The sequence below is a fragment of the Strix uralensis genome, chromosome 16, assembly GCF_047716275.1.
Source record: "Strix uralensis isolate ZFMK-TIS-50842 chromosome 16, bStrUra1, whole genome shotgun sequence".
Taxonomy (NCBI): domain Eukaryota; kingdom Metazoa; phylum Chordata; class Aves; order Strigiformes; family Strigidae; genus Strix; species Strix uralensis.
This window is the reverse complement of record NC_133987.1, coordinates 15,976,857-16,003,062: the sequence shown is the minus strand read 5'-3', so window position 1 is coordinate 16,003,062 and position 26,206 is coordinate 15,976,857. Positions and strand designations below refer to the sequence as shown.

At 41.0% G+C, this 26,206-nt stretch overlaps 2 protein-coding genes across 5 annotated transcripts; one reads left to right on the top strand and one right to left on the bottom strand.

Moving 5' to 3' along the window:
• The first annotated feature begins 393 nt into the window (after positions 1-393).
• Positions 394-26,143, top strand: NUBP1 (NUBP iron-sulfur cluster assembly factor 1, cytosolic). 4 transcript variants are annotated; one of them, XM_074886413.1, is made up of 12 exons: positions 394-471; positions 19,447-19,534; positions 20,519-20,623; positions 20,720-20,856; positions 21,131-21,199; positions 21,727-21,759; positions 22,541-22,631; positions 22,980-23,134; positions 24,233-24,343; positions 24,467-24,569; positions 25,309-25,392; positions 25,975-26,143. In XM_074886413.1, exons 1-12 carry the CDS (start codon positions 409-411, stop codon positions 26,025-26,027), a joined length of 1,092 nt encoding a protein of 363 aa, XP_074742514.1. In that variant the 5' UTR covers positions 394-408; the 3' UTR covers positions 26,028-26,143. The 4 variants fall into 4 exon arrangements, with proteins under 4 accessions (XP_074742514.1, XP_074742515.1, XP_074742516.1 ...); XM_074886414.1 differs by lacking the exon at positions 21,131-21,199; XM_074886415.1 differs by lacking the exon at positions 24,233-24,343.
• TEKT5 (tektin 5) lies at positions 15,831-16,406 on the bottom strand. Its single transcript, XM_074886425.1, has one exon. The coding sequence runs from the start codon at positions 16,404-16,406 to the stop codon at positions 15,831-15,833; it is 576 nt and encodes a 191-aa protein (XP_074742526.1).
• Positions 26,144-26,206: the final 63 nt, after the last annotated feature.

The following is a 26,206-nucleotide window of genomic DNA, read 5'->3' as shown; positions in this document are numbered from 1 at the left end:
TCCTGCTGACCAGCCTGATATCAATCATAATGCTGCAGATATTTTTGTGGAAGAGATCTTCAGGGAGGAAGCAGAGAATAAGACTCAGATTGAGTATAAAACTGGAGCTGTGTATTGATATTTAAGGCCATCTTGGTCTGTTTTTTTTAATAAAATGCTCATACTAGCTTACTTGCATACCTAATTGATGGTGTGGTGGTAACTGAAGTGGCAAATGATCTGCTCCTATAGTAAATGTAACTGAATGCTACAGTGTAATTGGAAGTTTTTCTGGTTTCTTACAGCTGAACTCCTGCATCTAGAACAGGCATTATTTATGTGATATGAAAGGCCACATGAATAAAACTATCCAAATGGATATAAAAGAATTCAGATCCATTGTGACAGAATGGATGTGGAGAGCAGAGCATGAACTTGAAGAAATCAAATATATGGATATGTCAAAGGAAACGTCAAGATCCAATTAAGGAGGTATGAGGCTGAAAAAAGATATATTGCATTGTACTATTTATGTTTTAAAGAGTTAGAAAAAGTGAAAAGATGCCAGTACAATAAACTATGATTTATTGCCACTTCCTTGTTTGAATAGGAGCTTTCTGAGCTGATAAAACACTGCTTAGGAAAAATAATATAAATACTCAGTTTAAGAATTATGTACTTCATTAATTTCATTGTATGTGAAGCTGTTGTGTACAGTGGGATTTGCTAGAGACAAAAAGGGAATAGTTTTCTACTTGTCATAAAAATATGCAAAATTCTTTTACTGGACTGTGAAATTCACTCCAGCTACGGGAGGAACCCTGATGCAGTATTTCTTGAGAAAACCCCCACAGAGCACTTTGAAGACAGTATTTCTGATGTGTTCCAACTGGATTGGAGGGAGATAAATGGGATTACAATTCGGAAGACCCTTCTTCAGTTATGAGGGAAGGAAGGCTGGTATCTCAGACATCCTCTTGTATATCCCAAAAGACACACTACACACTGTCCGATGGATCATAGTACAGGGATGACCAAGCTGATGCCAACATGTGCTGGGAAGCCCCCGCAGCTATATAACCAAAGTGTATACCAAAAGACCTGAAAATTAGTTGAGGCAGTAAGAGATGCTGCCTCATTCTTATTTGCAATTAACTTTTTAAGGAGTTTGACCATTGGATAGAGGTTTTTTGCATCAAAAGAAAGAATTTTTTCTGGGATAACATGTTTCTAAAATTAGGTATTTCCTAAAGTGAAATCTTGTGTTTCATAAAGAATGGGATTAAAATCAATTCCTAAGTCCCAACTCGGACATGAGACTGAATGCCAGAAGATACCAGCCACCAAAACCCAACTGAGCTATTAACTGTCCTGGGAGAGGGACTCTAAAGGCAGCTACACACATTGAACATTAGATGTTTTGTCCCATTATTTCAACATAACTCCCTGGATTTGACTTCTTTCTCCCAGAATTTGTATTGCAATGTAATTAATGCAATTCTAATTTCATCAGACTGATTCACACTGTCATTAAATTTCCTGTTCTTGAGTGGCTGATGAAGGAAGGGACAGAGTAGTCTGGCCTTTACTTACTGAAGCTGAGGTGCATCACGGCAAAGTTCTACATTGGGTCGTTTAGTTCTTTCCTCCAGGCGGGTCTGAGCCACTTTCAGTGGGTACTCCTTTGCCTTTATAGATCTCTCCAGTAACATGACTGTATCTTCTGTCTGGAAGATTTCTTGAAGTATCTGAACAAAGCAGAACATGTTTGCAAGCCTCATGTGCATATGAAATCAGAACTCACCTCAGCTTTTAAACACTCCTGTTGGAACTGCTTCCATTCTGACATGTCATTTTGCTTAATTTAGAGGAGGAGATTACTATAAACTCACATCAATCAGATGGATTTGTATAATGTTGCCTTGATCTTGCCATTTCTTTAAAAGGACATACGGTAATTAAATCTCATAGGAGAGCCAGGAGGAGTGGGCCATACACTCGTACATCACATGAAAGCATTTAATGAAGTTATTCCTGGAAAACAGGTAAACAACTTCCACTAAGAAATGCACTTTCTCTTTCCTGTTATAAAATTAAGAAATTTGTAGGCAAATTGGAATATAAATTTATTACAAGCAGAAGAGAACCACTGAATTATTGTGATGGGGGAAATTCCAACTGTGTTTTTGTGATAAAGCCGTTTTCATAGAGGCAGTGTTTATACCTCTACAGGGACTTATTTCCATTTTGCAGCACTATCTAATTTTTTTCCTAAATAAAAAAATCTGCTGCTTGATCTATGAATATTTTGCAAAGGTAAAAATCCAATAAACTGTCATTTTCATTTAAACCTTCATTCAATTCTTATTTCCTTTTGCCTCATAAAAATTCATTAGCAATCAAATATGTCCCCTCTACAATTGCTTCATACTCCAGGTATTGGGGACATGTGCTACAAGAACATATGAACACAAGTCATTTTCATACTGAAACTAGATTCTCAAAGTTTTGAAAACTCCATGGGGAGCTGTAGAGGGAAGACCAACTTCCTTTAAAGGCTTTTTTTCTGTAAATGGAGAAGATAGATTGAAAGATCACTAAAAAGGAGAGGCCCATGGAATTAGTTTAGCAAAGTTTGTAGTTGCAGTGCATTTTATCATATAATCATATCACCCCTGAGAATCCTGTAAGTGCTTCCTATATGTTTTAATATGTATGAAAAAATGAGACAAATTGCAAGGGAAAAGTTTTGCTAGGTCTTAAAAAAGAAAGAAGGAAGAAAATGTTTATATTCAGGTAACACTTCCCAGCCAGTTGATTATTATGTTACTTTCATTTATCAGGATTTATTGCAGCCAATGTGGTGCACCTGTTCAAGCTTTTCCTGTAGACAGCTTTAAAACGGACGAGAACAAATTGAACTAATGTAGTTTCTCAGCCAGTCTACTAAAATCAAAGCAACATGAATTTCAACAACCACTAAAAATGGCATAATGTGATTTAAATTATGCTGCTATTTAGATCTTGCCCACACACTAAGTTGTTACCAGGTTTGCTAATGATGTGTGTGGTTTGAAAATTGAATTAGTTCCTGCTCCTGAAAGGTTATTTATAGACAAATCCCAAAGAGTTAAAGATGCCAGAAACCTGCTCCCCAGTCCAAATCCTTAAGGGCTTGTTGACACTGCATAGTAGAGCAATGTGAAAGGTCTCCTGGCTAGCACTGTCCAAACCAGTTCAACCCTTACAGCAATGCAAGTTTCCAACAGATGAATCATCTTGGGCCCTGAAGCAGCAGCGTATGAACATGACTGTACTGATCTGAAGCCAGGTCCTCACACTGTACTGAGCCCTTTGGGTCCAAGGTTGGTCCTCACAGAGCTAGCTTGAGAGCATCTTCACCCAAAAAGCAGCCTTTATGGCTTATAGACTGCAGGGAAAAAAATCTGGTTTATTATGAAGGGAACACAGTATGGAAGAACATGAAGCTAACAGTAGTAAATTTCTCCCTATAATTTTATTCTGCAGTGGTTCCTTCTTAATTAGATAATCACTGTAAGCTAGCTGTATTTTAGAGGAAATATTTATGCAGGTAATGCAGTGCACTTTGTAGCTATTTGTTTTGCAGAGTAACTACTTATGATAAGAGTGTACTGTTAGATACATCATTTCACATCTTTACAATTTTACCAGTTAGATGTACTTATTTCTAAAGATAAAAACCAAGGGAAAGAGACTTAATGAAGTTAAATGTCTTCATTATGCATCAAGCCCACATCCTTCCTTTTCCCTGAAAATACTTTTGGGTCTTCTGCTGCTCAGAAGCTGAATTTATGCTGTTTTCAGAACTTTGCTATTACCTCCCTAAGAGGCGTGTGTTCATCTGTACGTGATAAAGGTGAGATCCAGCTCCTAGGTAGGCTACTGGTGATTAAGAGGATGTATGTCAGGGAGAGTTTTACAAGCCTGTCAGTCCTATCCTTTGCTCCCACTGTTCACTTTCATTGCTAAACAAAAACATCAACCTGTGGGGACATACAAGGCTGTGAGGCAAAGAAAATACACAGTGCTTTTAGAGGTCACCCGCTGCTTAGCAGGGTCCTCCTTTCCTGTGTTTATGTTATAGCTTCTGTCACTACAGTGGTGTTTCCCATGCTACGCCTTACAGCATGCAAGTGAGCCAAATTCACTGTGACATAGTTCTGTTACCTGCAGTGGGATGTTGTGAGGATGTTGGCCTCTTAGATTAATTCTACTTACAATTTGGCGCAAGCTGTAAGCAGATTTAGTTCTTTTTAATAAAAAGTGTAATTCAAAGTAAAAACAATGAAATGAAGCAGCACATATCTCAGTCCAGTAAGAACTGGGCAAAGTTCTGTCTCAATTTCAGAAAGGACTGAGTGGGTTATTTGTTTTCTACTTCTGGTGGAAGAGGACTTCCACTCAGGTCAGATTCTGGGTAGGACCTTTGTGGTTCAGACTTTGAGCTTCATTGGTAGTAACACTTTCTCTCTTGGGCAGCAGTTGGAAATGGTGTGACTCACCTTTGTGGAGCAAATCTGTCAATGAAACCACACAATTAAAGCAGCCCAGAGCACTTTGTTAGAAATGAACCATGACTGTGAAAGCAGCTCCCCAAAGTGATGCTGCAGTTCATAAATGTGCTCATTATGGTAAGCATGTAGTGTAGTCGCTGTGCTGATACCTTCTGTCCTGTGCTAATACGAATCAAAACTATTTAATTTATTCAGTGAGTGAAGTTAGGTTGCAAGCTCTCTTACACTTAATTAGTGCTAATTGTTCTAAACAGGTTAGAGAAGAGGATAAAATTAATATTTTGTACAAGAAATTTTTTCCTGCCCTCTTTTTCTTTGAAAGCAGTATAGGTATCTCATGTTTATTCCACACATGGAAGGAAAGCAGAAAGCCATCAAAGGGGAAGCAGCATGTACACAGAAACATACTGCAGCAAACTGTGGAAGCATTACACAAATTTATAAGAGGACATGGGAAGAAATTTAGTAGTCTTCAGTATTTCCAATAACAATGCCACTCCTCTGCCACAAATCCTTATTATATAAGGGTTGCCTATTGCAAACCATGGTCATTCCAGTACTATGTGACAATGCTGCTGTAACGGTTGGGTGCCCTTTACTCTTTCATTCTGCTTGTGTGAAAAAATAAATTACATATCAAGTGGTTTCTTAACATGCAGAAGGAAAAAGCTGATTCAAGTACAGACAGCACTGAGCAGATTGCCCATGTATAAACTGTCCTCAGTCTCTTGGAAAGGCCATTTTCATTAAGCTCAGCTAGCAGAGAGAACTTTAGAAGAGTGGTTTTCTGAACCCCCCACTTTTCTCAAGTCGTTTTCTGATGCATTCTCAATGTGGCAACAGTGCAAGTACAACCGCCAGACCACAAACCCAAATTCAGTAGTAACATTTCAAGTGCAGGAATGCTGATAATCATCAAACCTGAGGTTTGTTTCTGTTCCTTTACAGCACTTCTTTGTGCTGTGTTGTCAGATAGCACCTGGCTGGGCCTCACTGACCACTGTACATGTAGCAAACAGGTGTTCCCTTAGTGACACAGGAGCAGGAGACTGTAGTGTTCTCTCTTTTTTAGAATATGGTCATGTATGCACTTCCCCCATAAATAATGGCATATAACTGACATAGGACAATAGTAGTTTTGTATCTAGAAGTGACTCAAAGAATTTAGAGATTGCACAGCCTGCAAATTCACACAATGTTAATGTTTGAAAAGGGCAAGCTCTGAAGTCTAAATAGAAAATGTTTCTTTTTATTGAGAATCCAGTAGTTCGTTAGTCATGAAAAGAGAGCTTTCATCTAAAGGTCACTGAAAACTCAGTTTTATGTCCAACGCTTATAGCGCTCTGTGTTGGCAAAATGTGTAGTAACTACACTCCTGTGCCACACGACTTCACTAGGTGCTCTGGTGTCCTGCTCATAAAGGTAGGAGCTACTGAGCAAACCCCTCATTCACTAAAGAAAAATATTGTTTAAACCTGCCTGTGAACTCAAAATTCAAACATGAAACTATGCATCCATCTTTAAGCTGTGCCTGGCTGCATGTCAGTGGATGTGGTTTTAGGTTCATTGTGTGTTCTCAAATTATTTCTTACTTTTTTTTTAAAAGCACTGTCATGTAAGACATACAAAGAAAAATGGCCCCGGGGGAACCACCTCCAACGCATCGCAGAAGCTTTGTACAAACAGTTTTTGATTACTCATTCTGGCCACACATTGGATAAAACGATTTAGATAATCTGCTGTACATAAACGGATTGGTGGGGAGGATCACCAGATAGTGTTGCACCAGTCTGCGTCATTTCTGGATGACCTCCAAAGCCAGGAAGCAAAAACAACAAATGCTGAGCAGCGTGTTCCTAAAAGAGCCTGGTGAGGCACTGGCTCAGGCAGCTGCCCCTCCGGAAACTTTCCCTTCCAGGACATGAGTAAAGTTTTGTGCTGCAGCATTCTTGAGGGCTTGTAGAAAACTGCGCTCCCACTGTTCTCTCACTTCACCAAGGCCATGATTTTTATAGGCTGGATACAGTTAGAGCAAGAGAAAGAGCAGCTGAAGTCACACGTGTTTCATCATGTAATCGGGGTAGTCTTATGTACAACATAAGCGTTTTTAAAATGCTACAGTCTGACAGCTATCCTTGTTTCTTTGTTGTTTCCAAGGTTTGCTCAGTGTTTAGTAATCCAACACAAAAAGCAGCAGTCAGGTAATATGGTGGGAGGAACATTCTTGTGTCTCCTCATCTTGTAAATTTCTTTAATATTTTGCCTCTCAGTGAGTTTTTTAAACTTTTTTTTTATCTGTGTTTCCATACTTAATCCAACTTAATTTGGATTAAGTTACATTTGTTGAGGTTATCATACTTAATTGAATGAATAGTGTAATTGTGACCAATTTCACAATTACATTTAGGATATATGACCACATTATTTGAAAGTAAAACAATGATATCTTGCAATCTTTGGATTATAAGTATAACCCGGATCTCAAATCTGAAATTAATTTGGACCTGACAATTTTTACTATCATGTTGCAGACAAATTCTTGATAGAGATTACCATGTCCCTTGCTTTTGGTATTTTTAGGGTTTGGTTTTTGACGCTTAATTACAGGTCATTGTTCTATGACTTATCAAGCTTAGTTTTGGGGTTTTTTAATTAGATGGTTGTGGGGAATAGCCCAGGAATCTTAAGAAGAATAACACGTTTAAAAGAAAAAAAACCCACATTCCTCAACAGAATGTGACATCAGCAGGTAATGCATTCAGATAGTTTAACTGTATTGAAGCAGAGTTAGAATCATTCTGAGCAGTAACTTCTGTGTGTTTGTGTCTATACTCATATGGGATGACAGAGTTTTGTAGTGAAGTGCCCAGAGAAAATATCTTCAGACCAATGCATTGCACAATTCATCAGATGTATCAGGAGTCGGGAGAGTGGTCTGGATCTGGAAATATTGCAAGCTTTTATGTATAAAGCTTCATAACAATGGGAATACAGCTGGCATAAATACAGCCAACAGATCTGAAAGCTAAAGCATATTATATTATAAGTTCTACATGTGCTAAAGGATACCTGTAGAATTCCCAACATTTTCTTTATAACAGTCTTAAATATGACATTTTCACAGAAAAGAGGAAACTATCAGAATGTAAATAGTATACTTCTGAAACAAAGGCAGCTTTAAATATATATCTGGACATTTAATCTGTGTCCTTACACAGATTGGTCTATTCAGCAGAGATTGAAACAGAGGACCCAGGGACCCCGGGCCTTTCATTTGGTCAGTATAACAATTTACAGTCTTATAAAAATCCTCCTTCCATTGAATTCCAATATGTATTTTCTTACTTTAATCTCTGAAAATAATCCAATCGATTTCACAGTTATATGCAATCAGTTTCTATTTAATTTTTTCTAAAAATATACAAGATTTTTATTTTAAAATAGTTTTATTAAAATTAAAGGAGGAAAAAACATGGGATCATTTAACTTGGCCTGGATTTTCTAATATATTTTCAAAATAACAGAGGAAGCCATAACTATACATAAGAAAAGGCTTAACTCTTTCATACTTTCTTGCTACACTTTTTACTCTTGAAGAACAATAATAAGTCTCAGAGTTCTGTTGTATTTGTCCATCTTAAACTGTATTGTGCTTTCAGATGCTATAGGACCAGCAATTTTAGAGTGCATTATCATTTAGGAGAACAAAATAAAATGCTATGTTATTAATGTATTTTTAAAAACATTAAACCTGTTCAAAATAACAACAAAACAGGTAATTTGGGCCTTGTGCATGCTCTGTTTCGAATCAAGTTACCTCATCTGAAAGGATATACATCCCTTTAACAGAGAGATGTCTCTAGATGGTGCCAGAGAGAAACAGCTGTGGCTCACGCAGCTGCTCCAGAATACTGATTCCTGTCAGGAATTATATTCTTTTAGTCATTAATGAAATCTCAACCCAGTCACAGTAGGCTAAATTTGTCCTGACTTTAGAGTCAATGCAATGCTTTTGTCTCATGACCCTTTCGAGCCTGAAAATGCTTCTTTTCTAGAAAAGCTACTATGTATGTCCATCTGCAAGACAGCCCTTTCTGAAAATAAGCAACAGTTTTATAGATATATATGACTACTGCTGCCTTGAACTAAACCCTGTTTGCTCTGCCAAGCCCATATGAATTCCCTGAGTGCAGATCGGTTGCAGGGGAGGGAGCAGAGATAGTAGCAACCACCTCAGTTTCTCACACATATATGTTGTGGCAGAAAGAAGTTATCTTCTATATCAATGCCAGCAAAGTCTCACATCCATTCAATCCAGGCTCCCTTTACTTAGCAGCTGTGTGTCCCTCAGTGTGAGAAGAGATTTCTGTTATTTTGCAAATAAAGACACTTGGATTCATGACAACCTGAATACATCCTGATGTGCAGTGGCTGTCACTTGGTTATGATAACTCTAGCCTTCCCCATTTCATGTTCCCCTTACCCTAACCCATGAAGTGGGCCATTGCTGCATGGCATGCTGAGGAGCCAGGCCTCTCCTACATGGTTTCTCCACTTGCCCATAGTTTGTACTCCAATGTAGTCTATGTAAGTCTTCATGATTTCATGAGATTAATCATGAGATTAAGCAACAATTTTAGGAGAGTGAAATCTTTTGTCTTCAAGTGAGTGCCCTAGCTTTCATCTGTAATTTCTCTTAGTTTCTAGGCAAAAGTCTATTCCTATCTTAAATAACTATTTCTTCCTTCGAACAGGTTTTTCCAGGCAAGTTTGAGCTGCCTACACCAACCAGCATGCATCTTCCCACCCACTTCTGAGTCACTTTTTATTAATCTTCTGAAAACTTTACTCTCAAACAAGTTCCAATATTAAATTATAAGATTAACTGTATACCCGGCCTCCATGAATGGGCATGAAAAACTGTAAATAACTGACATTTGAAGGCATAAGAAGAGGAAGGGGGGAAAATGATCACCAAAAATATATTTTAAAAGTTATGTGAGGATACGCTGGGGGCTGAGATGAAAGCCTTTGTGGGGCAAGTGCCACGGGGAAAGTACTCCCTCTGCTAGATACATACTCCTTCCCACAGCTCCCAACACTGCTGCACCTCTCCTACACACTTCTTGCATGGGCATCTCCTGTTGTAGTTTAGTATTTCTTTATGTTCCTGTTCAGAGGAACAGGCTGTTTCCTTTTCAACAGCGATAGGAGTGCTCCTTTCAGAACTTCTCAGGTAAGTTTGAAAACTCTTTCAGAGGCTACTTGTTTATTGGAGTGGGTGGTTATTTTTTCATGGTTTTACTAAACATGTACCTGCTTTTCTAGCTTCTTTCTGATCCCTGTGCTCCTGGGTAGTGCAATAGCAAGGCTTGCCGGAAGGGTGGTGCTGGGCGCTCTGCCACTGGGCACAGAAACACTTCTGAGCACAGTACAGGTGTTGGAGCTGGCAGGGATAATCTGCCATTTAGGCATGGTATAAACACTGGACTATGCAAACATGTCACTTGCTGTCTGGTCTGACTGATTCCCAGAGCTAATGTACATAAACATCCTGCCCCATTGGTTATTTCCAGGAGACTGATGCCAAGGTAACTATTTATGTTAATATTAACTTTATGGAAAAGAGATGCAAACATATTAATGAGGGCCTGGCACAATGATTAAAGGTTTTCCTTCTTTTCCTAAAGATTTGTGTACTTTTACACCAGATGTAAAATATATTTATCATAATGTCTCTTGGCATAAATTGAGTGTTTCTTGAGCCATGCTGAAGAACACATACCACCCTCTTCTACACTGAATTGTGTACACTATATTTTCTGTTCACCAGCCTAAAAATCTGGTCCTAGAGGAGCCCGGAGCCTGACCAGAGTCATACAGCGTGAGTAGACTCTTGAAGAATATTTGCATCCCCAAACAACCACATGCTCTGTGAGCCCAGTGATGATGAAACACGGTGGGGCTGTAATACCTTCTTCGGGTTGTGATCTAACCCTTGCCAAATACCTAGCTAGGGCTTCTAGGCTTCTGCCTCCAGCACCTCATTTTTCCAGGGTTCTGCTATCCAAATTCTGGATGAACCTTGGATTGTTCTGACCAAGATTAATCCCAGAACAAAGTAAGTAAATTAATCGACTTGTGCAGTTGGGACAGAAATGGAAATGGGACATTTTCAGTCTTGGGGTCAGAAATAAGTCTTAATTATGCACTAAGTCTGCACTGCCTGCAGATCACTACACTGCCCTGTAGAAATTCCTCTTTGTAAGCTAGTGCCTGCAGAGATCAGAGCTTTCAGGGAGAACAGCGATCTTGAGTTCCTGGTGCTAATGAAGCCATCTACCTGTGGTAAGCTGTTGCAGTGATGAATTCCTTTGTTCTGAAACATAAGTGCTTTATGTTATCCATCTAGATTTGTCTGGCTTTTGTCTGGCCACTGCTGCTTCTTTTGGTTTTGTCTGCTCGAGTAAAAAGTCTTCTATTGTGATTCTTTTTTCTTCTGTATAGATACTTGTGGATTTAGCATGTTCTCTGCCCCTACCCCAACTGTTACTTGGATAAGCTAAATAAAGCAGTGTCGTCAAGTGCTACTAACATCACCTTTTTCAGCCTGCTAAAGAGAAAGTTGAGGAACTTATTCTATCAATTGATTGCTTTCCAGTCCTTTAATCATTCTTGCAGCTGTGACGACTTCCAGGCTTTATACCACACCCTTGCTCCCACAGACTCAGTTTGATTGCCACTGTAAAGGTGGCAAATTGTCTTAGTCCTCTAGAAGAAAATCAAGCAAAAGTGGGCAGGGAATAATTTTACATAGAAGCTCTACAGTGAACTGGACAGGGACAGATATAAAACAGGTTTTCCAGGACAGTATTTCCCTTCTGCATTTGATAGTTTCCTGTTCAAAATTATACAAAAGCAATTTAATCCTTTTTTACTGTTCTGCCATGCAAATCACTTCCCAGTCTTCTGATAGACTTGAAGTTGTCAGCCTCACCAGCCAGCTTCCCCAGAAGAAGTGGCAGGCAGGAAAAGCCAAATAACAGACAATGAAAATCTGAAGTCAACTCAAGACAATTTCCTGAATACATCAGTGAAGTAACAGTGAGAGCAGACAGCAGCTGGACTGAGAATGCAGAAAAGCAAATGGGAATCACTGCAACCAATCCTCTTTGAAGACTTCCCTTGTGCTGACTTGGTTACTTAATCTGTTTTTGGAGCCCATTCAGTATTGGGGTTCAGACAAAACTCCAAGTAGAATAAAGGGTAAAAATATATCTGATCTGCCCCAAGACAAGGTATCTGTAAATTGCTAAGCCATCCCTCTAACTAAATGCAAATTTTTGTAGGTTTATAGTAAAAAATGTGATGGGACAGGTGATATATATTATAAAATGATGGTGTATGCATGTTTTCATCATGTGTGTAGTCTGATGACTACAAATTGAAGGCATTTGGTCTTATTTGGACTGTTTTAGACACCATCAGAATAGATTCAAATACCATCTACTTTTGTGAACCCTTACCATTTGTCCAGGGGAAACTCAGTTGTGTGTCACCAACCACCAAAGAACGAGAGCCCAACCTAGTTTAGGAAAAATGAGCAAGAAAGCAAAGGAGGATTGTTACACAGCTCTTCAGACAGCTCTGGTCTGCTATCAGAGCAGCCCTACCCTAAGAGATATGTAGGACTTACATAATAAAACATGTGACTCTAGCCTAGTAGCCTCATCATCAGAAAGAATGATAGCAGGACAACGGATAAGGCATGGACTTAGGAGTGAGGAGAACTGGAATTTTCTCCCAGCCCCAACACTGTCCTGCTGTGTCATTTGGATAAGTATCTCCATCCTCTTATTTCTCCATGTATTAAAATGAACACCTTTGCTTTAACTTACAGGGCTATTACAGGTAAATACAGTAATATCTATGAGACAAGCAGAAATAGCTTTACTATGATAAAGCCTATGAACATACAGAGAAAGATTGAATATAGGGCTCCTATGCTGCAAAATGCCACTCATTAATGTTTCTGCTGCAATGTCCTGTACATAAACAAACTTTGGGATGCTTGGCTTCGTGTCCAAGCTTCAAAGATGGCCATCATTATCATAATTAGTTGAACATAAATCTCGGACTCAGATCTTTCTAAACCAGAAGTCTGTGAGGCTCTAAACTTGCAGCCTCAGCCTCTGGCTTGAAAGCTGCTGGTGCAGTATAAGCTACTCTCTCTGGAGTTAAATTCACCACTTTCTTTAATGCATGGCTTAGCCTACTAGATCACTTCTCTCTTCACCCAGAAATATTTAGCGTATTTTATGAAAAGGTACAGATATTTTACTTGCCAAATTGAAAGGCTGAGACAAACTTCGGTGTTTGACTTCTTTCTCCACACAAAACTTTCTTCTAAGAGTTATGCCTGTATGTTAAACTCTGCAGGGATAGGTCACTATTTTTTGAGTTTCACATTTACTCTAGATTTTAATTGAACACTGAGAGTAAATATTAAGGGATGCAAAAAGAAAAAGCTAATTTTGTCATTTACTGTTTTCTCAGTGGCCTTTTTTTCAGTTTTTCATAGGGTATTCCTCTCTCTCCAAACTGAAGTACTGATCTTCCTAAATAATTTGGAATTCCTTAGTGCTACACATTTATTTAGGCTGTTGCCCTGAAAAGTTTCAGGTAACCAACCTGATACCATAGTAAAGTGCATAAATCAGTGTACTAAACCCGAGCTGACATTGCTTACACCTGCAGATCCAGACAATCTCAGTGTACTTTCTGAAGGGTATTTGGCTTGGGGTTTTTTTTCCCCTCTATGCTCTGATGAATTATATTAATTTCCTCATCAGAATATTAAATTTCTAAGTAGGTTTCCATCTTGACTATCTGAAATACTTAGTACTTAATCTGTTCTTTAACATAGCTTTTTCAGACTGTAATTTATCCAGCTGGTTCTGTTGAGGCAGAAAACACCTGCTCTGCTCCTGAGTGCTGCAGGTATGTCTCAGTCTGCCAAATGGTTTCAGGAAAATGTTAATGAAAAATGGCATTTCTTTGGATAATGGTTGGTGAGAAAGGAAAAAGGCTGTAAAACTTATCCACATGAATCTGCTTTTTACTAGAGCTGACAAGAATAATTTTATTCATTGCTAATCCTAAAAGTAGGTAGTGTTACTAGAGTCAGCAGAATGCCTGCCAAGTTTCCTTCGGATATGCCCTCATTTTGGTAGTGAATGAGGTGATCTTTTAATGAAAAGCAGAACATAAGTAAACAAATAATACTGATTTTTTTTTTCCTCCTTCCAACAAGACAAAGTCGTTATCATTTGAGATTGTGAAGTACATTCACCACTCACATACTGCTATGTTGAAGAGTGATAAGGGAACTAACAAGTCATTAGCACAAAAATACTGCCCTCTATTGCAAGCTGCTTTTCTTCTGCTATCGCATTTGGATTGGATGCAGTTCTTGGTGAGGCCACTACTAATAAAGAGTTTCAAAACCGTATACAACTGGGACATTTTAGTTCAGCCTGTAATGCTAAAGCTGTGCCATACCTTTTTGATCATTCTGTTTAACACATATGTCTGTATAGCTTGATGGACTAATTTCCAAATAACCCAAACTGTTTTTACAGAAAATATATATAGTCTGTGCTGTACACTTGCATGCTGTTTACCACATTGCACTTAACTGCACACCTTAGCTGAATTTTGATTTGATTGGATGTGGTTTTGAAACCTGAAGGCCACAGAACAGTGTAAATCAAAACCGTAGGAAGACATCTGCACAAAGGAGTTTGAGAGCAAGAAGTCAGCTACAATACAGTTGTAAATGATCGTCCATGCTGAAAAACACAGCTCACTGCACATCAGTGCTGTTGGTGCTGCAGACTGCCAGCTTCTGCCTGGCCTCCAACAATGACAGCTGTTAGGAGGCAAGGAATAATTAAGGATGATGGAGAGTTTCACACCAAGGGAAAACAGGGCCATACAGAGAGAGAAGCCACTTCTTTCTATATCACTTCTCAAAGATAAGGCTAGGACTTGTGCTGTAATCAGGCTCCTACTTACAGCAGGGAGCACAGAAAGAGAAGGCTACAATGGCCACTCATATTCATGTCCCATCTGCTTTTTTCACGCCATGGTAAAAGTTGATGCTGTCCGATGTGTTCCTCAGTTTAAAGCACTTCTCATCAATAAGATGAGCTGAGTTTTTGTCACAAAGATCCTGCTCCCAGACATGCTGTGCATCTCTGTTGATGCTGTGAAAGGGAAAGACCTTACTCCGAACCACCGTTAGTGCTGTTGTGCTAAATAGTTAATTGCTTTTGTTACCTTCCTCCAATGCTTCATCTTATAGTTTGTTGGCATTTACAGTGGCTTGAAAACACTTGGTGCTGTAATTTAGCTAGAGGAAGCTGCTGTACTACTCATCTCTTCTAGCCTCTAGTGAGTATTCCCCAAAGAATTGTATTTAACTGACTGCATTTAATAATGTTTGTCATTTTGATGACAGAAAACCAAAAGGGTGAAAAGCAAGAGGTGATTTTTGTGTAGTGTGAAGAAAAGCCTCAGAGCAAAGGGAGGAGGTTTTCAGTGATAACCTTCATGCCAGCACAGCTGTAAGTGAGAAAGAAGAGGGCAGACCAGACTTGTGGTTTCCCATCTCTCCTGATTTGGGGGACAAATTCACTTAGCATAATCCAATTTGGTTTTCTATTTGTACTTGCCTAGAAACATGATAGACATAGCTTCTATCAGCAGTATTGCAGGTGTTTATGACAGAACTTTGACTCTAGTTTTTGCATGTTTTGAGTTTTTGCTAGCATCATTCATTGATTCTCACATTACTGTGCCTTCTTCTGTTGCAATTAATTTGCCTTTAAGATTCTGGAGAACTTCAAAATATAACACAAATTATATGCTATCCTAAGTGAAAACATTCTTTTCACCAAGCAATAGCAGAAAATTCAGAGCTAGGTAAGAATATCAGGATATTGCAGTTACAAGGCCATCTTCGGCTCTCCTGTAAAGTACTGAGCTGACCGGCCAGTGCCTGAGGAAGACTCAGTCTCCTGGAGCCTCAAGCAGAAAGGAAGGAAAAGAGAGCATAGAAATGTCTGGATAGGTTCCTTGGTTGATTTTTATATATAGCGCCCATGGTGGCCAGGTTTCCGTCTTACTGAGGGTAATGTTTCACCAAGATCTGTCTTGATGATAACATTAAAAGTCATACTAGTATTCAACAGAGAATAAAGCCATTCTGCAGTACAGTCATGAAATAACTAGCTATGTGAAACCTGCCTTCAGTGGCTCTTTCACTTCATCTGCAGCACAGTCAAGCCGCTTCTTTGTTGTTTCCAAGTCTTGGGTCTCTTTCAGCAGACTCTCTAGCTCATAGATGAGCTCAGATCTCCAGAAATCAGTGGTGGAGATCCTCTCTCCCAGGTTCCTTCTACAGTCTTTTTGCATCTGATAAATCAGTTGATCCTTATCTTGCATCAGTCTCACTGAATCAGCATTCAGTCTACCAGCACATTCCCTGGAGTCTTCAGAGCTTTTTAATTGAACCATGTTTGCATGGTGCCAGTCACGAGTGCTGCAGCGGGCGTGCAGGGCAGAGCATAATGAAGGCACAACAGTGGGCGGCTGCCCGATGGGATTAAATTGCTTGTCAGAGCTGGGAGGGACCGAAGCCACTTTGTAAAGCAGACTGGGCCCCCAGGAGCTGAGGTAGCGGTAACCTGGTAGGTAGTAGGGCTGATAGGCGTCCTTGGTGGTGCTGGTGGGAGCTAGATCTGGGAACAGGCAGCTCTTCTTTGTGCCACAGTAACTGGCTAGCTGCTTGGTCCCCAGAAACTCCATCCTGCACTGGGCTCAGGCAGCCGCCCTTGGGCTGTGTCCAGCGTCCACAGCCGCTCAGAGCAACCCCAGGGCCTCTGCCACCTGTCTGGGGCTGCGCAGGGCCTTGAGACACTGTGGCCGTGTCACAGAGTTCTGAGGGCTGTTCCATCTGGCCAGCAGGCTGAAGCCCCCTGGGTCCCAGCACTCTGGGGGCCTCCATTCATACCTCCTGTCCTAGGGCACATTGCGTTTCCTGCAACGAAGCAGTGCTTTCCCCCGCAGAGCAGCGCTGTGTGTGTTGGGACCCAGAGGTCTACACACGATGTGAGACTACTTGGTTATAGTGCAGAGGAATTTGCTGAAGGCTCACTCTGGTTGGGTCTGTAGGTTTACCTTCAGTGAGCTTACCTTGAGCAAAACAAAATAAAAGTTTTACTTCAGAGTGGTTCTCATGTATCAGTTAGTGGCTGCAGGGAAATGCAGCAGTGGAGACAAGCCTTTCGAACCAAAACACAGACTCTGGGAGTCATCTCTTACAATTGTCTGTGATCTCTGCAGATGGTTTGGTCCAAATGGACAAAAAAGAAAGTATAACCATCTTGGGCTTTGCTCTTCCCCTCAACTGTATTCACCTTCCATAAAAAGTATAAAAGATGGGAGAGACCTTTGTCTGATGATGATTTTTCTCTAGTTTAGAATTATGAGTAATTTCTCAGATAACTTTTCTAATTTTTCTTTTCAGCCTTCTGGCCTATCTGGCAAAAAACTGTTTCTGAAATCCAGTGCTCTAAAATTGCATCGTGACCCATCTTCTGTGCCAAGAATTTTGAACATAAATAATTATTTGTAATTAGGCACTGTATTTCACTATCCTAAGAGTCCTTAAATCAGCACAGATTTCTTCTAGGTTGAATGCAATACAATTGCAATAGTTTCCTCTTCTCCAGACATGTAACTATGAAACAGCTTTTTAACCTTTTTTTTCAACCTGGGGAAATAAAACATATATGTATATATATATGCATTACATTATCTTGTCTCGGAAAGCTAGCATGATATTACACCCCAGCTAAAAAAAGTAGATGTAATCTTAAATAAATGGTCATTGTAAGTTAAATTTATCTTCCCATGATGTTTAAAATATATACAAATGTAAGTGCTAACTGTAGGGAGGTGAGGTGCAGCCACACACAGTGGACAGGATAAGATCGATACTGCAAATGCTCACACACACAAAAAACTTTCCTCTTGCAACAACTAATTCTCAGCAGCTGCCCAGGAGGGTAAAGTTATTCCTGAGCATGAGAGATTGCAAGAGTGCTGGCAGAGTTCACTGTTGAGTTCAGCCTAACTCAAACACTATAAAGCCTATTTTTTTCCCAGATACCCCTGCACAAAGAGCCCTTGCTGGCTCGGAGGAAGAGGGGTTCTGAGGAAGAGATTTACTTTTCCTTTTTGGTGCTTTTTGTGGGGAATGTTCTGTACAACCTCAGGAACAGGAAATGATCTGTTGGCCCCAAAAGAAAAATATTTGAACGCGTACCTGCTGACATCAGTGAATCTAACCCGTATGTTTGAAAGGGAGCACAGACTTAAAGTGCTGTACTGAGCTGTGGTCTAAAACAGCGCCAAATTTTTCATAGGGAAGGTACAGTATAAATTTCTCAGATACGTTTTACTGACCAGTTCCTCTCACCCCCGACATTCAAATTTGCTTAAACATTTGGATCCACTTCCACATAACAGTTTTTTCATCAGTTTCCCATAGAAGATAATTACAGAGCAGTAAGTACAGAAGTTGTACAAGTATCAAGCAGTGATGAGGATTTACCTGAGGTAAATATACTTGAAATGAAAAATGGGCAATAGCCTATTTATTAATGATGAAAAACAGAGGCCAAACTCCTTAAATACCTTAACTAAATATATTTTAAGATTTTTTTTTCTAGGGTTTTTTTGTAGCTGGACAGTTATTCAGAGGTTTTTATGTTTGGAATTTTTTTTTTCCCTCCAGAGTGTTTTTTCTAAAAATCTTGTGGTTGTTGAAGTGGAGAGTTCATTAAAAGTTAATAAAAAGATAACTTTGCATTATTTTTCTGTCAAAAAGACAGACTTAACACCAGGATGTGCTGGTACCTTTCCAAATATTACCAGATACTCTTTTATAGATGTTGTTTTTCCATTATGAGACTGCCTTAGATAGTAACTCAAACACTTGTATGTTAAAATGATCAAGATTTGGGACTAATCAGTTCAAAATGGGAATACTTGAGACTCCTAACTGTGCTCAGATCAGAAAAATACTCTTTTCACAGCACCCCCAACCAAAGCAATAGAGGGAGGCTTTGTGCGGAGGAAACGTGCTGGTTCACTCACAGTTCCTCCAAAAGCACCGCCCTGACCTGCCTTTCTCTCAAGCTTGTGTTATCACCAGTGTTTTTAAACTGGAGTTCACGGTCCTGCCTCAGGAATAAGTCAGTCTGTCTCACGGGCAGTAACCACGACAAGAGGGACTGTTGTTTCGAGGCTCGTACCTGTATATGCATCTCCAGGAGAAAAACTGAAAACTTCTTTAAAGGATGGGAATGCACTGTGTGCATTTTCCAAAGCAAAGTGGTTACACTCTTGAACGCCTTACTCTGAACATCAAAGCTTTACTCATGTAACAGCTGTTCAGATGGCTGTTGCTGCATCTACAATGGTTGGGACCCTGCCCTGTTTTAATCATAACAGTATTGTGGGAACTTTATACATCGGAAACGGGAAAATGAAGGGAAGGTGAAAAGATTGGAAAAACATTTTTCTCCTCATAAGACTAAATATGGTTCCGTGATTTTCCGCTCATTTCTATACAGACTGGAAGCATCTTTGAGGCAGGAATTGTCTTTTGCTGAATGTTGGAAAAGTATTCCCTGGTGGGGATTCTCAGCTGGTCTCTAGGTGATTCAGTTTTACAGTTGCAGTTTACAGACAGAGCTGTTAGTCAGGCGTACTGTCAGTTTGTGCTGGGGTGATGAGCAGTACAAGGAATTGTCACTGATGTTTGCAATCTGTAATTCAGTTCTTAGGCTGGGATGTTACGGATGGAAAAGAGGACAAGGCCATCCTCAGGCAGCCGTGGGAGAGACAGAAAGGGAGCAGCGATTGGGGTAAGGTGACCAGCGATAAGGTCCTGATTATGTGACTAGCTGGTGCACACTTACTTGCACTGGTCTGGAAAATTAATTGACTAATAATTTATTTCATTAAATTTTATATACCAAGTACAGTGGCTATCTGATTGCTCAGAAATTGACTGGCCAAGTGAAGGTAGAATAATCTTCCAAATGAACGTACCCATTAAATTAATAGACATTGTCTACCAGCAGGGTACAGAAATTAATATATTCAAAATTGCTATAAAATATAGCAATGTCATGATTTTACTGAAATGATACATCATCTCCTAGGTATAAAACTTGTGAAACACAACAGCGAAGGGCATTAATCTTCACTGCCTTCCCTGACCGTTGTAGGACCCTGCGCTCCCAAGGACGCACCTCAGCCGAGGGAGTCCGGCTCCTTCTAGTGGCTGGCCCGGGCGAGCGCCACGAGCCCCGCGGGGCTTCGCCCCTCGGCGGTGCCAGGGCTCGGACACGGCCGGGGCTGGGTAGGGGATGGCTTTGTGGCGCTGCCGCCCGTGCGGACGCGGGTCTAGCGCTGACATTCCAGGGCAGCTGTAGGGCCATGCCGTCCTCACTAGCCGCTCGCCCTCCGCTCGCCCCCCGGCAGCCCCCGTGGGTCCCGGGTGGGTGGGGCGGGGGGGGGGTCGGGGCGGGCGCGCGCCCTCGTGAGGGGCTGCCCGGGGGTCCGTCCCGCCTGCCGAGGCCGCCCCGCGCGCGTGCCCCCTGCGGCCGCGCGCTGCCGCGGGGCGCCCCCTGGGGGCCGCGGGTAGCGCCGGCGCATGCGCGCTGGCCACGAGGCGGCCTCTCCCAGCCCCGCCTCTCGCGCCTGGGACGCGACGGCGGGCGCCATGGCGGAGGCGGCGGGCGGGCCACGGCCGGAGGGTGAGGGGCGCGGCGCGGCGGGCGGGCGGGCCGGCCGGCCGGCTGTCCGGCCGGCCGTCGCGCTCCAGCTGTCGTTGTCCGTTGCAGAGTGCCCGGGGACCAGCAGCGCCCAAGCGGGCAGGGCCGCCGCCTGCCAGGGATGCCCCAACCAGAGGCTCTGCGCTAGCGGCGCCGCCGCTGCTCCGGACCCGGGTGAGGGAGGCCCTGAGGGGGCCGGGGGCGGGGCTGGGGCGGGGCGGGGCGGGGCGTGCTCGGGCAGCAGCTGACGGCGGCCGTGTGGCCCCGCAGGGGAGGCGGCGGAGCTGCGGGAGCGGCTGCGCGCCGTGAAGCACACGGTGCTGGTGCTCTCCGGGAAGGGCGGCGTGGGGAAGAGCACCTTCAGCGCCATCCTGGCCCACGGGCTGGCGGCGGACGAGGCCAAGCAGGTGGGCTGCGCGGGGCGGGGCGGCCGGCCGCTGCGGTGTGGAGCCGGGGGGCGGAGGGCACCGGAGCCGCGGGTGGGAGAAGCTGGCAGGGGCGAGCACCCGCGGGCAGTGCCCCGGCACAGTGGGCTCACCGGGCAGGGCTGTGCTGGTCCTGTTGCCCTTTCGTTAAGGGTTTGAACTTACTTCGTGTGATAAGTGCGCGTGACTTAGGCTTCGGAGACAGTCCTGTGCGAGCTCGTTTCCAGTGGGGTGGGCTGGTTGGTTTGTTTTCCAGGTTGCTCTGCTGGACATAGATATCTGTGGGCCATCAATCCCTAAAATGATGGGTCTAGAAGGAGAACAGGTAAGTGAATACTCGAATGTGATGTTTAAAGGATTTCTGTTCAATTTTTCATTAACATTTCAGGGTTTTGTAGAATTAAAGCTTCTATAAGGACAGCTTCTTGGGAAATGTGTGGTAATGGGTAGGGAAATAAAGGTGAAATGGAGAAGTTCAGTATAATTTAGTTCATACGAGTTGTCTGCTTTCAGGCTGACCAGTTCTGCAAACCAACCTTTGCTGCATATCAGCCACATATTCATGACTACTTGAAACTTAAGTCATGTAGCATGATGCTCTTTATCAGCCCTAGAACATTTATATAACCATATAAAGTCACGGGTACATTTCTTGCAAAAGGGTTGAACAGTTATTATTCCCTTATTAATGCAGATGTGGCTGTTCTGTGGTTTTTAACACAGCTGCCCCAATACAGCAGTATTGTACCTATGGGCAGGGTATCTATTTACCCAGTTTCAACTTACAGTTGTGTTTCATGTAACATCTGTATTTATTTCTAACGTAACTTTATGTATCACTTCAATTTTCAGGTTCACCAGAGTGGATCTGGATGGTCTCCAGTGGTAAGTTGGTGGAACTGTTTCAGAAAGTTTGTTGGGTTTGTTTGGGTTGGGCACTGTCTTCTAAGGTGAAAAATGAGGGAGGGAGGAGCAGAGGGTGCTTCTATTAATCTTTTTCTAATGATGCAAATATCCAGATTCTGCAGAATCTGTAGATTCTGTAGAATCTACATATAGGCTATATAGATCAGTGTGTTAAATTTCTTCTGTTAATCATAATACTACTATATTTCTAAAATAGTTTGATTATTTGAAGTATCTCTTGTTTGTTGGCTTTCCTACTATACTATGGGCAATAAATAGAAGTTACTGGATTTAATTTTTTTTTTGTTATGCAGCTGTGTAGTATGTCACCTTTTCAGTAACAGACAAAAAGTATCTTACACACAAGAAAAACCTCATTAATCTTTAGAAAATGCAGGGAAAGTTTTGCAGGATTGTGGTTGTCTAAAGATCACCTTTAGTGTGTATGCTGTTAAAAAGAGAGCTTGATGCTGAGAGGGAAAGCTGCCTTTATCCTTACGCTGTCTGCGGTGATTTCCTAAACCCCTGTAAATCTTACTACAACTGGATTTTTTTCAGTCTCTAAATATAATTGGTGAGCATTGGATAAAAACTAGTTTTTAATGCCCTTTGGTAAGAGAGATGCATAAGGTTTTCTGCCTTTATTTTCTTAATGTCTTTACCTCCCAACCTGCTTTTTCTATAAAATTTGGTTTTAGGGTTGGTTTCTCTTTCTTTACTGTTCTGTAAGCTCTACTGAGTTTCTCTACTTCTCTTTTAGTATGTTGAAGAAAACTTAGGTGTCATGTCAGTGGGGTTCTTGCTCAGTAGTCCTGATGATGCTGTTATCTGGAGAGGACCAAAAAAAAATGGTATGTATCAAGTGTTTTCAACAGTAATTTATGCACTTTAAAGATTTAATACCATGAGCTTGCTTAATAGCACAAATATAGTATAGAAGTTATAGGAAAAAATGAGTGAATGGTTACTTACTTATTTAGTTGAACATATTCATTTGATGAAGTTAAAAGGTCAAATACTGCACTTTTTGTTTGGGGTTGGGTTTTTTTTAAGCCTTGGCAAAATAAGCATTTCCGTACTGAAGTTGGCAAGTCAGAAGAATCTGCATACCTAGACTATAAAAGTTGAAATAGACCCTAAAATTTGAAAGATACGGATTTATTTTTACCTTTCTTCTGCATTCTTATCCTTTCTTTTAGGGTTGATCAAACAGTTTCTCCGAGACGTGGACTGGGGTGAAATCGACTACCTGATTGTAGATACCCCTCCAGGAACATCAGACGAACACTTATCTATAGTGCAGTATCTCAGTGCCGCACACATCGACGGTGCTGTTATAATCACCACCCCTCAGGTACGAGAAGTTAATTTCCATTGATAGAAGCATCGTGGCAGTTAAAGCCAATCCTTGGCTTAGAGTCCCTATTTAACCTCAGAGAAGTGATGGTAGCGGAATCTAAGGGAGTTGACTTCCTCGGTTTGTGCCTACAGCGGGCTGGTTTGTGAGTTAGGGGGGTGTTGTGGAGTAGGGGATCTCAGCGGGTCACTATGAACCACTCAGCAGTTCACAGCCAAAAGCTGTCATGATCTCTGTGGTGAAGGGAAATGCAGTATTTCACTTCTTCAAGACTAGAGTTCACATCATTGTGAATCTGTAATTTACTCACCAGCAGCTTAATGTTCAGAAGTCAATAAGAAGTTTAGTTTTTAAGTGTTTGACGCCATGTGGAGTAGCCTGTTGCCTCCAGTAGGCAGCTTTGTGATGTGCGTTTTTAAAAGAAAAATCAGCCCCTGGAGAGCTGAAACTCAAAATACATCAAATTCAAATGTAGGTTTTAATGCCTGGTTTGGAAAGGAACAGGAGAACAAACTAGTGAAAGACACGTCGTATTTCTACAACAGCTGAAAAAATAAAATGTACAGGAAGTGAAGGAGTGAGGGCAATACCAGATGGGTGGTGAGGGAAGGAGAAGGGAACAGGAGAACTGAATGAGGTCAGGCATATATGCGAAAAGTCTGAGGGGATGATAAGCTTTTCACTTTTAATTTGAAAAGAGAGAGCAAGCGTAAGCCTGGCGGTTCTTGTCCTTCCCTGCTCTGTTGCGAATACTAAGGGTCTTTCTGTAAACTGAAAATGTGAAAAAGTTACATTTAAAGAACTAAAGACAGATTAATATAAGAGATAAAACATAAACATGGCTGAATCTTTACTAGAGTCAAGTCAGAGTTCAAAACAGAACCACAGTCAGTAGGCTAGCACTGTTGTACCAGTTCTGTTGCTACTCACAGAGTTGTTGCTAGAGCACAAAACACATGTTTATGTTCCTCAAAATATAAAGAGAGCAATAATAATCCATTATGAACTTCCTTTAAAATAGCTCAAAGAATGTAACTTAATGGGTTCAGCATCAAAACGTTACAGTCAAATAGCAGCATTTCCTAATGTTTGTAGGAAGTGTCACTTCAGGATGTTCGGAAGGAGATCAACTTCTGCCATAAAGTGAAACTGCCAGTCATAGGGGTTGTGGAAAATATGAGTGGCTTTATATGTCCAAAGTGTAAGGTAAGGCTGGCGGTATATTACAGCTTTTTTTATGTTGACATTGCTTGTATATAAAACATTGCTCAAAAAATGCCTTGTTCTCAGAATTGCAGAATTTTAACTCTCATTTTCCTGTTGTCCCAGAATGAATCTCAGATCTTTCCCCCAACTACTGGAGGTGCAGAGAAGATGTGCCAGAACTTAAATGTTTCCCTCCTGGGTAAAGTGCCTCTAGATCCTCAAATAGGTAAAGTTACTGCATTGCACTAGGTTTAAAACAAGTTCTTCCTCCTATACTGATGTTATTACTGGAAAACCCTGACTCAGACACTGATAAATTAGAATATTAAATATTTTGTCTCTTAAGCAAAGATCCACTTTTAGATAGAACATTTTTTTGAATCAATACTGGAACTGTGATATAGTGTGGTGTGAAAAGAGGAGAGTGTTAGGGTAATGTCCTTAGCCTGAAACTTAATCTTTATTAAGATTAGATCATGCATCTTTTCAGCTTTATAATTATATTTGAAGTACAACACGTCTTTCTGTTTGGTGTCATCACCTGGAAGTGCAGACTGAATAAAATCATAACCACTACGAAGAATAGTATCTTGCAAATGTCAAGCATTAAAACTAGTGCTTTAACTTCACTGTTACTGGCACCACCCAGATTCTGTTGTGGCTAGTGAGGCAGCTTGCTTCCTTGCCCGCTAGCTATTACCAATTAATACTTGATTTAATGACATCAAGGAACAGGTCAGTACTTCCAAAATAATGATTGAAGGTTTGTGCTAATAGCATTCCTTTGTAAAACTGTAAGGTGTAGCTCTAGTTATGTTACTGACGTAAGGACCTTTTAAAAGTCTTCTTAAAAGACACACGTGGCTCTTTGGAAGGGTGTGACTGGGAACAGAATAAAGGGTTAAACAAAGAAAAGTTCATCTTTTCCCATTGCTTTGCTTTCATGTTTTTCCCTTTCCTTCAAGGAAAAAGTTGTGACAAAGGTCAGTCTTTCTTGTCTGAAGCACCTGAGTCTCCAGCTACATTGTCTTACAGGAATATCATTCAAAGTAAGTCTGACAATCACTCTGCAAAAGCATCCTCTCAGCTCTCAGCACTTCTGCAATATATAAAGGTTCTAAACAGAAGTATGTTATTCTGCCATAAATAATAAAAACAGTAGATGTGCATAGCAGTTATGAAAGTAACAGGTGCAAATCCTATGTTCACTTCTGGGCATCAGTTATGACAGGCTTTTAAAGCAGTAATGAAATGGTATTTTGTAGCTGGTTTCGCTGTCTGGCTTCAGTCATCAGTTTTCAGAGATGTGGGTGTACTTGCTCTCACAGCAAAGTTCTGCGATTCTCAAGCAGGCCTGCAGAGGGGCGCTCACCGTAGCCCAGCATGATACAGCTGGTGAATTACTGCCTCCACTTCTACCTGTAACTGCACAAAAACCCATACAAGAACTGCCTAAAGAGCTGGTGACATACCGTTTAAAAATAGAAACAGCTGGGAAATTCCTAAAGCCGTTTTCACTGCAGTAAAGGCCCAACTTGTGATATTGTACCAACGGGGGACAGAGTGATGCAGCAGTAACTAACTCCTGATGCACAAATATTATTTATATTATTTTTTCCGTGTCTTTGCAGGGATTCAGGAATACTGTGATCAACACCATTTTCAAGAAGAAAAGATTATCTAATCTATGAATGGAATAAAAATGTAGTTCATGTTTAATTACAGAAAAGTAACTTATGCCTTGATTTAATAGGAGGAATGTATTCTTTTTGTATATTGCAAATAAATTCTTAATATAAATATTCTTGCCTTAGGTTTTTTCTGTAGTTCAAGATTCTTGTAGGTCACAGGAGGTCTCAAAGT

Coding starts and splice junctions, on each gene's coding strand:
- NUBP1 (XM_074886413.1), top strand. CDS start 409: ATGAACTTGAAGAAATCAAATATATGGATATGTCAAAGGAAACGTCAA. Junction 472..19,446: donor GTCAAGATCCAATTAAGGAG/GTATGAGGCTGA, acceptor TCTGTAATTCAG/TTCTTAGGCTGGGATGTTAC. Junction 25,393..25,974: donor TTACAGGAATATCATTCAAA/GTAAGTCTGACA, acceptor GTGTCTTTGCAG/GGATTCAGGAATACTGTGAT.
- TEKT5 (XM_074886425.1), bottom strand. CDS start 16,406: ATGGAGTTTCTGGGGACCAAGCAGCTAGCCAGTTACTGTGGCACAAAG.